Genomic DNA, 15,729 nt, shown 5'->3' on the forward strand with positions numbered 1-15,729 from the left:
TAGGGACAAAGAAGGTCACATATGGAGGTGCAGGGCAAGGCTGAAATTCTTAGTGAGTACTTTGTATCGGTGTTTACTAAGGAAAAGGATTCTGACAAAATTCGATAGAAGTGGACATGGTAGAGGTAATAGAGCGGGTGAAAATTGATAGGCAGGATGTACTGAAAAGATTGGCAGTGCTCAGAGTGGATAAGTCATTTGGTCTGGATGGCTTGTGTCCTAGATTGCTCAGGGAAGTGAGGGTGGAGATAGCAGAAGGGTTTGCCAAAATCTTCCAAACTTTGCTAGATAGAGGGTAGATGCCAGAGGATTGGAGAGTGGCAATTTACTCCCCATCCTATTCAAGAAAGGGTGTAAGGACATTCCTATAATAACTACAGACCCATCAGTTTACCATCAGTGGTGGGTAATAATCAAGAAAAGATTGACAGGCACTTGGAAAGATTTGAGTTAATTAAGGATTAAGCAAGGATTTGTAATCTAATTGAATTTTTTGATGAAGTTACAGACAAGGTTAATGAAGGGAATGCGGTGGATGTTGCCTAGATCATGGTTCTCCAACTGTTTTGTCCGCAGACCACTCAGCGGAGCAAAAGGCCCCGCAGACCCCCTGCTTACTCACTTTCAATTGCCACTGCAAAAAGACTCATCACAGTTAATGGGAACTTATGGAAACTATAAATATTTTATTGTTTTTTCATTACTAAATAATAAATTTAGCTATATTTTTTATGAAATACCATGAGTTAGATATCAAATTAATTCATGCCAGAAATAAAAGTATAGACTTTCTCATATTATAACTGGATGAGTACTCCAGAGGCCTGGTATAATGATCCAGGGACACAAGTTCAAATCCCACCATGGCAGCTGGTGGAATTTGAATTCAATTAATTAATAAATCTGGACAAAAAAGATAGTCTCAGTAATGGTGACCTTGATTGTGTTACGACCCCTAAACAGACCAATAACTTTAAAAATATATTAATTGAACAGCGACCGCCAGAAATAAACCAAGGTGCCAGATTTCACATTTTAAGACTTTTACAGTGACAAAAAACTGCAATAAACATAGATCATACATTACTTAACAGGCAACCTATACACCAAACTATAGAACAGATACTTTTGCATTAATGCAATCAAGATATGTCTTACAACTCCCTTCACTGTTCTCCATACTCCAGATATATACTTTCTTAAGTCCCAAGTTACTTCTAGCTTTCCAGCAGGCACACCTCTCCCTACCACACCAGGTCAAATCGTCTAGCATCCCTCAAAAATCATTCCACTCAGACTGACTTCCGCCAGCAAGGCCCACCTTGGCGACCCTTTGTCCTTTAAATCTCCAAAACTCTGCCACCTGTTCCCCCTTCTCTTCAAACAGAGGACCAGCTCTCACCAGCATCCTGCTTGGTTGCCAACACCAGATAAAAGTATTTTCCTGCTCTTCACAACAGTAGCTGCATTCTCTCTCCCTCTCTCTTTTCTCTCTCTCTCTCTCTCCCTTTCTCTCTCTCAGTGTCCCTCTGTAAAAAGAAACTGTCCTTTTTCTTCATTGAAGCTTGAAAACTGCGACTTGATTTTCAATAGTTTTTCAGTTTGGGTTTCTTTCACAGAATCACAGTGCAGAAGAGGCCCTTCGGCCCATCGAGTCTGCACCGACACGTGAGAAACACCTGACCTACCTACCTAATCCCAATTACCAGCACTTGGCCCATAGCCTTGAACATTATGACATGCCAAGTGCTCATCCAGGTACTTTTTAAAGGATGTGAGGCAACCCGCCTCCACCACCCTCCCAGGCAGTGCATTCTAGACCATCACCACCCTCTAGGTAAAAAAGTTTTTCCTCACATCCCCCCTAAACCTCCTGTCCCTCATCTTGAACTTATGCCCCCTCGTGACTGACCCTTCAACTAAGGGGAACAGCTGCTCCCTACCCACCTTGACCATGCCCCTCATAATCTTGTACACCTCGATCAGGTCGTCCCTCAGTCTTCTTTGCTACAATGAAAACAACCCAAGTCTATCCAACCTCTCTTCATAACTTAAATGTTTCATCCCAGGCAACATCCTAGTGAATCTCCTCTGCACCCCCTCCACTGCAACCACATCCTTCCTATATTGTGGCAACCAGGGGTCCCTGGATTAATAGTGCAGTGACAATACCACTATGCCATCGCCTCTCAAATTTTCTTTCCCCATGACAACCAGCTCACATGGGCCTGTATCTGGGCAGAGGTTTAGTATAACCACCATGCCCCTATCTAAAACATTCTGAGTTAAGGATGACCAGTTAAAACATAACCATCTTGCAAAGTCATGCATTTGTAACAATTGTCATAAAAACTCATCTGGTTCACTAATGTCCTGAAGGAAAGCAAATCTGCTGTCTATACCCAGCCTGGCCTACACATGACACAAGATCCAGAGAAATGTGGTTGACTCTTAACTGTCATTTGAAATGGGATGGCAAGCCACTCAGTTATACGAAACTGATGCAGGAAAGTCGAAGAATAATAAAACCGATGAATTATCCAGTATCAGCCAAGGCACCAAAAACAACAAAGCTACACACTGCCCAATCAACCTTGTAAAGTACTTCTTGTTAACATAAAAGCTTGTGCCAAAAGTGGGAGAGATGTCCCACAGATTAGTCAAACAACAGTTTGACATAGTCATACTCATCGAATCATGTCTTCCAGACGATGTCCCAGACTCCCCCATAGCATTCCTGGGTATGTCTTGCCCCACTGCCAGGACAGACCCACCAGAGGCAGTGGCACAGTGGTATACAGCTGGGAGGGAGTGTCCCTAGGAACCCTCATCATTGACTCCGGACTCCATGAAGTTTCATGTAATCAGGTCAAACATGGGCAAGGAAACCTACTCATGATTTATCACCAACCGATCTCCCTTAGCTGATGAATTCCCCTTGTTCAACACCACTTGGAAAGAAGCACTGAGCATAGGAAGAAAATGTAAACGTACTCTGGGTGGGAACTTCAGTGTCCATCAACAACGGTGGCTCAGTAGCACCACTACTGACTGAGCTGGTTGAGTCCTCAAGGACATATCCACCAAACTAGGCCTACAGCAGGTGGCTAGAGAACCAACCAGAGGATAAACCTCCTTAACTTCACCTTCTACCTGTCGCAGATGCATCTGCCCAGGATACTATTAGTAGGAGTGACCACAACAGATCTAGTAGCTCAAAACTGGGCATCTATGAGGCGCTGTGAGCTATCAGCAGCAGCAGAATTGTATTCAATCAAAATACAGTACCTCATGCCCAAGCATAATCCTCACTCTACCATCACCATCAAATCCGGTGGCCAACCCTGGTTGAATGAGACGTGTAGGAGATCATGCCAGGAGTAAAACCAGGCATATCTAAAACTGAGCTACCAACCTGATGAAGCTACAGCACAGGACCATGCATGTTAAGCAGCAGAAACAGCATGCTATAGACAAAGCTAAGTGACCCCACAACCACTGAATCAGATCAAAACTCTGCATTCCAGTCAGAGCCAGCCATGAATGGCAGTGGACAATTAAACAACCAGGAGAGGAGGCTGTAAAACCATCCCCACCCTCAATAAAGCAGAGTTCAGCATGTCAGTGCAAAGGATAAGTCTGAAGCATTTATTTTACAAACATCTTCAGCCCGAAATATTGGCCAGCATTTTCCGGCCCCGTGGTGGGCGGGACCCGCCGCAGGCGAGGTGGCGCCCCAGCGGGCGGGACCAGAAGATCCCGGCGGCAGGCGGGACCAGAAGATCCCGGCGGCGGGCGGGACCAGAAGATCCCGGCGGCAGGCAGGTGTGAAAAATCCCACCCATTGAGTGGATAATCCATCTTGGCCTCCTTCTGAGATTCCCAGCATCAGAGATGCCAGTCTTCAGCCAATTCAGTTCACTCCATGTGATAACAAGAAGTGGTAGAATGCACTGGATACTGAAAAGGCTATGGGTACTGACAATATCCTTGTTATAGTACGGAAGACCTGTGCCCCAAAACTAGCTGTGCCCGAGCTAAAATGTTCCAATCCAGCTACACCACTGGCATCTCCCCAATAACTTGGAAAATTGCCAATCCAGCCTACCCTCAATCACCAGAAAAGTGATGGAAGGAGTAATTTACAGTGCTGTCAAGTGGCAACAACCTGCTCACTGATCCTCAGTTTGGGTTCCGTCAGCGTCACTCAACTCTAGACTTCAATATAACCTTGGCCCAAAAAGGTGAAATGAGAGTAACCATTCTTGACATTAAGGCAGCATTTGACCAAGTGTGGCATCAAAGAGCAAAATTGAACTTTATGACAATCAGGAGCAATCTCTCCACTCGTTGGAGTCAAACATAGCATAAAGGAAAATGATTGTGGTTGTTAGATGACAATCATCTCAGTCCCAAGACATTACTGCGGGAGCTCCTCAATGTAGCATCCTAGGCCCAACCATCTTCAGATGTTTCATCAATGACCTCCCATTATAAATTGGGGATGTTTGGTGATGATTGCACAATGTTCAGTATCCTCAAAGACAGAAGCAGGCTGTGCCTGCTTGCACCAAGACATAAACAATTTTCAGACTTGGCTGATAAGTAACAAGTAACATTCGTGCCACAGAAGTGGTGTACCATAACCATCTACAAAAAGAAAGAATTTAACCACCTCTCCTTGACATTAAATGGCTTTGCCAGGGGTTACCATTGACCAGAAATTGATTTGGACCAGCCATATGAATATTGTGACTACAAGAGCAGGTTAAAGGCTGGGAATTCTGCAACTCTGCACTTCCTTAATCCCCAAAGTCTGTCCACTACCTGCAAGGCAGAAGTCAGGAGTATGAAGGAATACTCCCCATTGCCTGGATGGGTGCAGTTCCAATAATGTTCTAGAAGTTCAGTACCATCCAGGAAAAAACAACCCACTAAAATTCACTCCCTCCACCACCAGTGCACTGTGGCAGCAGCGAGTACCATCTATAAAATGCACTGCAGCAACCTGCCAAGCCTCCTTCAACAGCACCTTCCAAACCCATGACCCCTACCACCCAGAAGGACAAGGGTAGTAGACACATAGGACACCACCACCTGCAAATTTTACTTGAAGTACATCCTGAGTTGGAACTATATCACCATTCCTTCACTGTCACTGGGTATAAACCCTGGAACTTCCTCCCTCTGTGGTCGTGATGCAGAGCATCCCTTTTTGTCTTTTATAGCCTGCCAAGCTCAGCATTGTTAGCCAAAGCCAGGTTTCACTAATGCCGTGGAATTGCACATGTTTCTTGTGCATGCCCTGGCACTGAGATTTTTCTTTGGAATCGTTTGGGAAACGAGAAAGAGCAAAAGAACGGAAGTGGTGCAGAGTGCCTGTTACATTGGGAGCAGCACGCCACAGTCAAAATTCCATCCATTGTTTTTGATTTTCCAGAATTCCTTAGATTCCAGAACAATTCCCATGGTTTGAAGGTAGTTTGAAGGTTATTTCAGAAAGGAAGGAAGAATGAGGAAATGAAGAACGATAGGCCAGTTAGTCTACCATCCATTGTAAGCAAAATGCTAGAAATTATTATTAGAGATGTGGTGACAGAGCGTGGAAAAATCATAATATGGTTAATCAGAGTCAACAGGGATTTATGAAAAGGAAATTGGATTTGACAGATCTGTTAATAGTTCTTTGAGGATGTAACTAGTAGGATTGTATCTGGATTTTCAAAAAGAATTTGATAAGTTGTCGCACAAGAGGTTATTACACAAAATTAAGACTCATCAAATTGGGGGTAATATATTAGCATGGATTGAGGATTGGTTAATGGACAGAAAATGGAGAGTAGGAATAAACAGGACATTTTCAAGTTGGTTATAACTAGTGATGTACTGCAAGGATCAGGATTTGGGGCTCAGCTGTTACAATCTATATCAATGGCTTAGATGAGGGTTTTAAGTGTATTGTATTCAAGTTTACTGAAGATATAAAGTTAGGTAGGAACGTAAGCAGTGAGGAGGATTTAAAGAAGCTGTGAAAGGATTTAGACAGGTTGGGAGAGTGGGCAAAAACAAAGCAGATAGAATACCATGTGGTGAAGTATGGAGTTATCCAGTTTGGTAGGAAAAATAAAGAAGCAGAATATTTTTTGAATGGTGAGACTGCCATGTGTGTCCATGAGCATGAATCATAGAAAGTTAGCACACAGGGATTTACAAGAAGGCAAATGGTATGTGAACTTTTGTTACAAAGAAATTGGGGTATGAGAGTAAAGAAGTCTTACTGCAATTAAATAAGGCGATAGTGAGGCCACACAGAGCACTATGTGCAGTTTTGGTTTCTTTACCTAAGGAAGGACATACTTGTCCCAGAGAGAGCGCAATGAAAAATCACTAGACTGGTTCTTGGATTAAGGAGATGTCCTATGAGGAGATTTTGAGCAGACGAGGCCTATAATCCCAGGAGTTTAGAACAATGAGAGATAATCGTATTAAAGTTTATAGAATTCTTAATGGGTTTGACGGTGAATGCTGAGAAAATCTTTCTCCTGGCTGGGATATCTAGATCATGGGATTGCAGTCTTAGAATAAGGGATTGACTATTTAGAACTGAGTTGAGGAGAAATTTCTTCACTCAAAGGCTGGTAAATATTTGAAACTCTCTACCCCAGAGAGCTGTGCATACTCAGTCATAGCAGCACAGAAGGAGGCCAATTGGCCCATCAAGTCCATGACAGCTCTCCATAGAGCAGTCCAAACAGTTCCATTCCTGCTCTATCCCGTAACCATGCAAGTTTATTTCCCTCAAGTACCCATTCATTCCTTTTGAAATCATTCATCATTTCCATTCACAACCCTTGGAGGCAACTGCATAAAAACTTATTCCTCACATTCCCCTATATCTTCTGCCCCAAACTTTAAATCTGTGTCTCCTACTACTCCCTGTATGACCAAGTAATGGGAGCAAGTTTTCTTTGTCTACCGTAACTAAACCTGTCATAATCTTGTACACATCTATAAAATCTCTCCCCAGTCTCCTTTTCTTCAAGGAGAACAATCCTATCTAGTCCAGCCTAACCTTGTTGCTAAAATCTCCTATGCACCTGTTAGAAGAATCATCACATTCTTCCTGGTCCCTGTCGTGACTAAAGCATGATGTATTACTCAAATTGAGGCTTAACCAAAGCTTTTAAAAAGGTTCATCAAGAACTTTCTTGGTTTTTTACTCAATTTATCTCCATTTATGACATCCAAGCTGTCTTCTCTTTCAATATGTCCTACCACCTTCAAAGATTTATTTACATGAACATCAAGCCTCTTTGTGTCTGTCCACTTTTTAGAAATGTTTCTGCCTTCACCACCTGCTCTTGTCCACTTGTTATGTTTGAGTCAGCAGGTGATAACCCAGCAACCTTCCTTAATGATCCCACTAAAGTGTGAGCAGCTGAGCTTGATCTGCAGAAGTCCTGTGACAGTACACTCTCGGCCCTGTGGGAGATTAAAGAATTACATTAGAATTGTTTAAGTGATCATTATAAGATGCTAAAGGGGATAGACAAAGTAGACGTAGAGCGGATGTTTCCCCTTGTGGGGCATTCTAGAACGAGAGGTCATAGTTTTAGGCCAAGGGGTGGTAGATTTAAATCAGAGATGAGGAGGAATTATTTTTCTCAAAGGGTTGTGAATCTGTGGAATTCACGACCTCAGAATTCAGTGGATGCTGGGACGCTGAATAAATTTAAGGAGGAGATAGACAGATTTTTAATTAGTAATGGATTGAAAGGTTATGGGGAGAGGGTGGGAAATTGGAGTTGAGGCCGAAATGAGATCAGCCATGATCGTATTGGATGACAGAGCAGGCTCAAGTGGCTGAATTGCCTACTCCTCCTCCTAGTTCTTATGTTCTTATATACATGCTCATATTTCACTCACTGCGGCCATCAAGTCAACATGAGTGAGTATTGTGTCCAATGCCTGATATTTAATTCTGTCGCCAAGGATAGCTCCTGTTTCCCATCTCCAATGGCTATGCGCACCAAGACCCTGCTGATGACCAGCGCCCTCCCACTCTGCAACTGCTATTGCTAGAGTGTGGTATAGTTAAGACAAAGGTCAATAGATTTTTAGGTAGGGAGGGAATTAAGTAGTATACAGATAGTGTGGGAAGGTAAAGTTGAGGTAGAAGATTGGCCATTATCTTGTTGAATGATGGAGCAGGCTTGAAGGGCCAAATACTCTACTCCTGCCCCTATTTATTTTGCCATGTCTCAGGATAGGTTGGGGAGGTTGTTAAGACTGGGAATAAGGCATCATCCATCATCCAGGACAACTCCTCCGGTTGTATCACTTCCCGGCCCATGATCTCAAGCACCATTTCCTGCAGGAGTCTTGGGAAGGAGTCTTGAAGCACTCCACCCTGGTTGTATCACTTCCCACCCACTCTGGTTCTCTGGGCTTCCCTGTTGTACGCTATTTTTTCCTACAAGAGAGAGGGCGGACTGTGATTGTGTGGCACTGTGCTTGGGTGATGTGCCATCCCTAACTAAACAAGTGGAGTAATGTGGAGATAGTGACAGGTGGTTGTGTTGCTGGCAGCTTTGGAATGTGTGTGTTGGTAAGGTGCAGTATGCAAATGTTAGGCATGGCACCTGAGTGCCAGGGGATGCTATTGGGTGTGTAACGAGGGTCTAATGCATTGAGCAGAGTGAGATTTGTGGTGTCGTAGGTATGAGATGTGATTTGAAGATGCTTTCAGTCACCCCTTGACCTGTGTAGGGCAGTTGTACTTTTCCAGGCCAAACTCCAGATATTAATCTCCTTGGTAACATGTTTGCAGTCCTTTCTCAGGCTGGTGTATGATGGCTTCCTGGATACTTGGGAAAACATAACGTTTCATAAGATCATAAGAAACTGGAGCAACATTAGGCTATTCAACCCATCGAGCCTGCTACACCATTCAATAAGACCATGGCCGATCTGACTCCATCTTCTTGCCTGTCCTCATAATCTTGGCTCTCTTGTAGATCAAAAATCTGTCCAACTCAGCCTTGAGTGGTATTCAATTACCCTGTACCAACTGATTTCTGGAAGAGAATCCCAAAGACTAACAATCCAGTGAAAGAAGAAATTCTTCATCTCCATCTTAAATGTGAGACCCCTTATTTTCAAACTGTGCCCCCTAGTTCCAGTTTCCCCCAAAAGAGGAAATATCCTCTCACCATCTACCCTGTCAAGCCCCCTCAGAATCTTATAAATTTCAATGAGATCACCAGCTATTCTTCTAAACTCTGATGAGTATATTTTTATTCTTTCACAGAATGTGGGTTTTGCTGGCTAAGCCAGCATTTATTGTCCATTAGCATCCCTAATTGCCTTTGAGAAGGTGCTGGTGAGCCACCTTCTTGAATCTCTGGAGCCCATATGGTGTAGGTACACCCAGGGTGCTGTTAGGAAAGGAGTTCCAGATTTTGACCCAGCGACAGTGAAGGTACCATCTACAAGATGCACTGCAGGAATTCACCAAGGCTCCTTAGACAGCACCTTCCAAACCTATGACTACTACCACCTAGATGGACAAGGGCAGCAGATAGATGGGAACACCACCTTGGAAGTTCCCCTCCAAGCCACTCACCTTCCTGACTTGGAAATATATCACCATTCCTTCACTGTCGCTGGGTCAAAACCCTGGAAATCCCTCCCTAACAGCACCGTGGGTGTACCTACACCACATGGACTGCAGCGATTCAAGAAGGCAGCGCACCACCACCTTCTCAAGGGCAATTAGGGATGGGCAATAAATGCTGGCCTAGCCTGTGATGCCCACATCTCGTAAATGAAAGTTTAAAAAAAGTCCCAAACACCACCATTACCAGGGATGGCAACACAATGGTGTACAGTTGGGAGGGAGTTGCCCTGGTTGTCCTCAACATTGAATCTGGACCTCAGGAAGTAGAACCATAGAAAGGCTATGGTGCAGAAAGAAGCCATTCAGCCTATCATGTCTGCGCCGGCCAAAAAGAGAAAAAAGAAACTAGCCGCTTATTTTAATCCCACTTTCCAGTAGGTTATAACATTTCAGATGCAGATTCAAGTACCTTTTAAATGAGTTGAGTGTTTTAGCCTCAACCACCAACTTCGGCAGTGAATTCCAGACACACACCACCCTCTATGTGAAAAAGTTTTTCCTCATATCCCCTCTAGTCCTTCTACCAATCACCTTAAATCTATGCCCCCTGGCAATTGACCCCTCAGCTAGGGCAAACAAGTCTTTCCTGTCTACCCTATCTCGGCCCCTCGGAATTTTGTGCACCTCAATTAGGTCACCCCTTAGCTTCTTCTGTTCTAAAGAAGACAACTCTAGCCTATCCAATCTTTCCTCATAGCTGTAATTTTCAAGCCCTGGCAACATTCTTGCAAATTTCCTCTGCCCTGTCTCCAGAGCAATTATGTCCTCCCTATAATCCGGTGAGCAGAACTGTACACAAAATTCCAGCTGTGGCCTAACCAGCATTTTATACAGTTCCATCATTACATCCCTGCTTTTGTATTCAACGCCTTGCCCAATAAGCGAAAGCATTCCATATGCTTTCTTGACCACCTTGTCCACCTGTCCTGCCACCTTTAGGGACCTGTGGACATGCACTCCAAGGCCTCTCACTTCCTCAACCATTCTCAATAACTTCCCATTTATTAAGCATTCCCTTGCTTTGTTTGCCCTCCCCAATACCTCACACTTTTCCAGATTGAATTCCATTTGCCACTTCTCCACCGAGTCAACCAAACCATTGATATCATTCTGGAGTTCACAGCTATTCTCTTCACTCTCAACTACACGGCCAATTTTTGTGTCATCTGCAAATTGCCCAGTCATGCCTCCCACATTTAAGTCTAAACCATTAATATATAAAACAAACTGCAAGGGCCCCAACACTAAGCCCTGTGGAACATCACTGGAAACAGTTTTCCATTCGCAAAAAACATCCATTGACCAATACCCTTTGTTTTCTGTCACTAAGCCAATTTTGGATCCAACCTGTCACCTTCCCCTGTATCCCATGAGATCTCATTTTCCTGACCAGTCTGCCTTGTGGGACCTTGTCAAATGCCTTACTGAAATCCATGTATACAATATCCACTGCACTACCCTCATTAATCTTCCTTGTTACTTTCTCAAAAAATTCTATTAAGTGGTAAGACACGATCTCCTAACAAAACCATGCTGACTGTCCCTGATCAATCCGTGCCTTTCTAAGTGACAATTTATCCTGTCTCTCAGAATTGTTTGCCCGCCATCGAAGTCAGACTGACCGGGCTATAATTTTCTGGCCTATCCCTCACATCCTTTTTAAATAATGGTACAGCATTCGCAGATCTCCAATCCCCTGTCCCCTCGCCTGTATCTAGTGAGGATTGGAAAATCATCCTCAGAGCATCCGTTATTTCCTCCCTGACTTCCTTCAACAGCCTGGGATACATTCTGTCTGGCCCTGATTATTTATCCACCTTTAAGGATGCCAGTCCCTCCAGTACTTCCTCTCTTAGTATGCTTATTGTATCTAATATTTCAAACTCCTCCTCTTTAACTAGAATGTCTGCATCATCCCTCTCCTTAGTGAAGACAGAGACAAAGTACTCATTGAAAACCCTGCTCACATCTCCTCCATCAACCCACAAGTTACCATGTACATCTCTGATAGGCCCTAACTTTTCCTTAGTTATTCTCTTGCTCTTAATGCACTGGTAAAACATCTTAGGATTTTCTTTGATTTTTCCTGCCAATATTTTTTCTTATCCTCTCTTTGCTTTCCTAATTTTCATTTTTACTTCACCCCTGTACTTTCTGTACTCCTCTAGGCTTTCTGCAGTATTAAGTCTTTTATAACGGTCATAAGCTTTTTTTTCCTGCTTTATCTTGGCCTATATGCTTCTGGATAACCAGGTGGCTCTAGATTTGGCAGTACAACTCTTTTTCTTTGTGAGGCATGTCTACACTGTGTCCATAGAATCTCGCCTTTGAATGCCTCCCACTGATTTGACATAGTTTTTCCTTCTAATAGCACGCAGCAAGTACGCAGTCCACTCTCGCCAGCTCACCTCTCAGCTTTGTAAAATTTGTCGTCCCCCAATTTAGAACATTTACTCCTGTTTCATCTTTGTCCTTTTCCATAATGATGCTAAATCTAACTATATTATGTTCACTGTCTCCAAAATGGTCCCCCACTGCTACTTTGTCCACTTGCCCAGCTTCATTTCCTAAGACTAAATCTAGAATTGTGCCCCCTCTCGTTGGGCTTGTTATGTGCTAGCTAAAAAAGTTCTCTTGAATGCAGTTTAAGAATTTTGTGCCCTCTGTGCTCTTCACGCTGTTCGTATCCCAGTTGACATTCGGGTAGTTGAAGTCCCCTACGATTACTTCCCTATTGTTTTTGCACTCGGAAATCTGCTTACATATTTGCTCTTCCAACTCCCTTCCACTATTTGGGGGTCTATAATACAATCCTAGCAATGGGGCTGTCCCTTTTCTATTTCTGAGCTCAGCCCATGTAGCCTCATTTGATGCTTCATTTAGTATATCATCCCTCCTCATAGCTGTAATTGATTCTTTAACCAAAAATGCTATACCTCCACCTTTTTTATTCCCCCTCTCTATCCTGCCCGAAAACTCTATATTCAGGGATGCTGAGCTGTCATTTTTGTCCCTCCTTAAACCAGGTTTCCGTGATACCGATGATATCATGCTGCCATGTATCTCTCTGTGCCCTCAGCTCATCGGCTTTATTTGCTATACTGTTTACATTTACATATACACCTTTTAACACTACCAAGTTCCTGTGCTGCCTCTGCCTTTCAGAGTTACTCACTTATTCTCCATCTCCCGTTCCCTGCTCTGAATTTGCCCTCAGGTTCCCATCCCCCTGCCTATCTAGTTTAAACCGCCCCCCAACCCCCCCCAACAACACTAGCAAATCTCCCTGCGAGGATATTCGTCCCAGTCCTGTTCAGGTGTAGACTATGTGGCTTGTACAGGTCCCACCTTCCCCAGGACCAGTTCCAATGCCTCAGAAATCTGACACTCTTCCTCCTATACCAGCTTTCCAGTCATGTGTTTATTTGCTCAATTTCTATACTTGCACGTGAAACTGGGAGTAATCATGTGATCACTGCTTTAGAGGTCCTGCTTTTCAGTCTCCTTTCTAGCTCCCTAAACTCTGCTTTCAGGACCTCATCCCCTTTCCTACCCAAGTTATTGGTACCAACGTGGACCACGACCTCTGGCTGATTACCCTCCCCCAGAAGAATATCCTGCTAAAGCCGCTCCATGACATACTTGACCCTGGCACTAGGGAGGCAACATACAGTCCTGGAGTCAGGTCTGTGGCTACAGAAACACCTGTCTATTCCCCTAATTAATGAATCCCCTATTACTACGGCTCTTCACCTCTTCTTTCTCCCTTCCTATACAGCACAGCTGCCTGTGGCGCCATAAACTTGGCTCTGACTGCACTCCTCCAGGGAACCAACACCCTCACCGGTATCCAAAATGGAAAACTGATTGGTGAGTGAGACCCCAGAGGACTGCTGCACTACCTGCCTAATTTTCTTGGACTGCCTGGTGGTCATCCATTCCCTTTCTGTTTCCAGTCTCCTAAGCTGCGGTGTGACCACCTCAATGAACGTGCTATCCATGTAGCTCTCAGCCTTGCTGATGTGCCACAGTGACTCCAGCCACTGCTTGAGCTATGAAACCTGGAGCTCAAGGTTCTGCGACTGGTGACACTTACTGCATGTGTGGTTGTCTAGGACACAACTTCCCACATATTACAGAACACTCATTCCACATGACCGAGCTGTCCTGCCATGGCTTCAATTTACTTCCCTTATGTTAACTTTATTTTCCTTTGGTTTACTTATGCAACTTTATTATACCTGGTCTCGACTTAGCTTTATTTCCCAATTGCTTGTGTTTCTTGCTTAAATGTAAGTAGCCTTTTCTTTTAAAACTAATCTGCTTTTCTAATTCTCAGCTACTTGATGACACTCCCTGACAGCAGTTTCTCACTAACCAATGAACTTGTGTTTCTCCTGTGATGTTAGGTGCTGCTGACTGCCTGGCTCAGGATTCTTCTCTCACACTCTCCTCTAGGTGCTGCTGACCGCCTGTCCCAGGTCTTCCTTTCGCACTCGCTTCTAGATGCTTATGACTGCCTGTCCCAGGATCCCCCTCTCGCACTCTCCTCTCATGGCATCAGGTCAAACATGGGCAAAGAAACCTCCTTCTGGTTACTACCTCCCAATCCCCCCTCAGCTGATGAATTGGCACTCCTCCATATTGAATACTATTTGGAGGAAGCACTGAGGGTGGCAAGGGCACAGATAGGTGAGGGGCTTCAATATCCATTACGATGTGTGGCTTGGTAGCACCACTGCTGGCTCAGTCCCAAAGGATTGTTGTATGAGGAGAGATTGGGCCGACTAGGCCTGTATTCACTGGAGTTTAGAAGAATGAGAGGGGATCTCATTGAAACATATAAAATTATGACAGGGCTGGACAGACTAGATGCAGGGATGATGTTTCCTCTAGCTGGGAGCTCTAGAACAAGGGGTCACAATCTCAGGATATGGGATACGCCATTTAGGACTGAGTTGAGGAGAAACCTCTTCACGCAGAGGGTGGTGAACCTGTGGAATTCTCTACCACAGAGGGCTGTGGAGGCAAAGTCACTGGGTATATTTAAGAAGGAAATAGATTTCCAGACTCTAAAGGCATCAAGAGATATGGGGAAAGAGCAGGAGTATGGTGTTGAGATAGAGGATCAGCCGTGATCATATTGAATGGCGGAGCAGGCTTGAGGGGCCGTATGACCTACTCCTGCTTCTATTTTCTATGTTGCTATGTTTCTATGCCTACCACACATTGGTTTAATGAGGCCCAACCCCCAAAATGTATCAGGTTTCCCACTGGCAATGTCAGACGTCATAGTCTAACAGCCAGCCGCCTGACAATTAAAATCCAATTCAAATAGTGATTACTTGCATTTTTCAACTATCTGTGTTGAAATGAAATTTGTTTATAGTTCATTGAAGACAGAAAAGGCGATGTCTGGGAGGTCTCTTCAGTAGAAGACGATAAATGTCTATTAGTCAAGACTGAAAAAGGAAGAGGCAGCTCCACTGTGGCTAAGACTGCTGAATCAAATTCAGCACGTGGTATCAACACCTTGAGTATATCATCAGAAAAAGCCACAAACTGAGGTTGGTGCTATGTCGAATAGGCTTATTCAATCTGTTGGTGCAAGTAATTTAGAATTTTATCTATGTAGCAATGGCAAGTAAGCCCCCCCTATTAAATGCCTTATTGAATTCAAATAAAGCTACTGTTCATGCTTCCCCTCCCTGATTCAGTTGCTTAAAACAATGGGTCAGATTTTCCTTGTGGGCTTCAGGACCCTCCAGTCAGGCTCAAATGGGGCTCAGAAGCCCACAATGTATTGGAAACAGTCATCCACCTGTGATTTTGTCTGAATTGATTAAGTAATTTACAGAGGCTCACCGTCCAATTAAGGACGGCAAGTGAATGCTTGATGCTAGAGGGCCAATCGGAGGCTCTCGAGCTTGGATGCTGCACCAGGATTCCTTTTGAAGTAAGGGAGGGAATGTGGAGACACCCTCTTACAACTTTTTAAATTTAAAATTAAAAAGAAATTCAAGGGCCATCATTATGGGGGTGGGATGGAC

General features: G+C 44.0%; 1 protein-coding gene across 1 annotated transcript in view; it reads left to right on the plus strand.

The window, feature by feature from the left end:
- The window catches only part of LOC144682980 (uncharacterized), a 110,062-nt gene that overhangs the window by 78,601 nt on the left and 15,732 nt on the right, over window positions 1-15,729 (plus strand). Inside the window, exon 7 of the mRNA XM_078545913.1 lies at window positions 15,069-15,246. Within this exon, the coding sequence (XP_078402039.1) occupies window positions 15,069-15,245 (177 nt within the window). The 3' untranslated portion in view covers window position 15,246. The remainder of the gene's footprint in view (window positions 1-15,068; window positions 15,247-15,729) is intronic.

Source organism: Cetorhinus maximus, chromosome 7, assembly GCF_964194155.1.
Source record: "Cetorhinus maximus chromosome 7, sCetMax3.hap1.1, whole genome shotgun sequence".
NCBI lineage: Eukaryota > Metazoa > Chordata > Chondrichthyes > Lamniformes > Cetorhinidae > Cetorhinus > Cetorhinus maximus.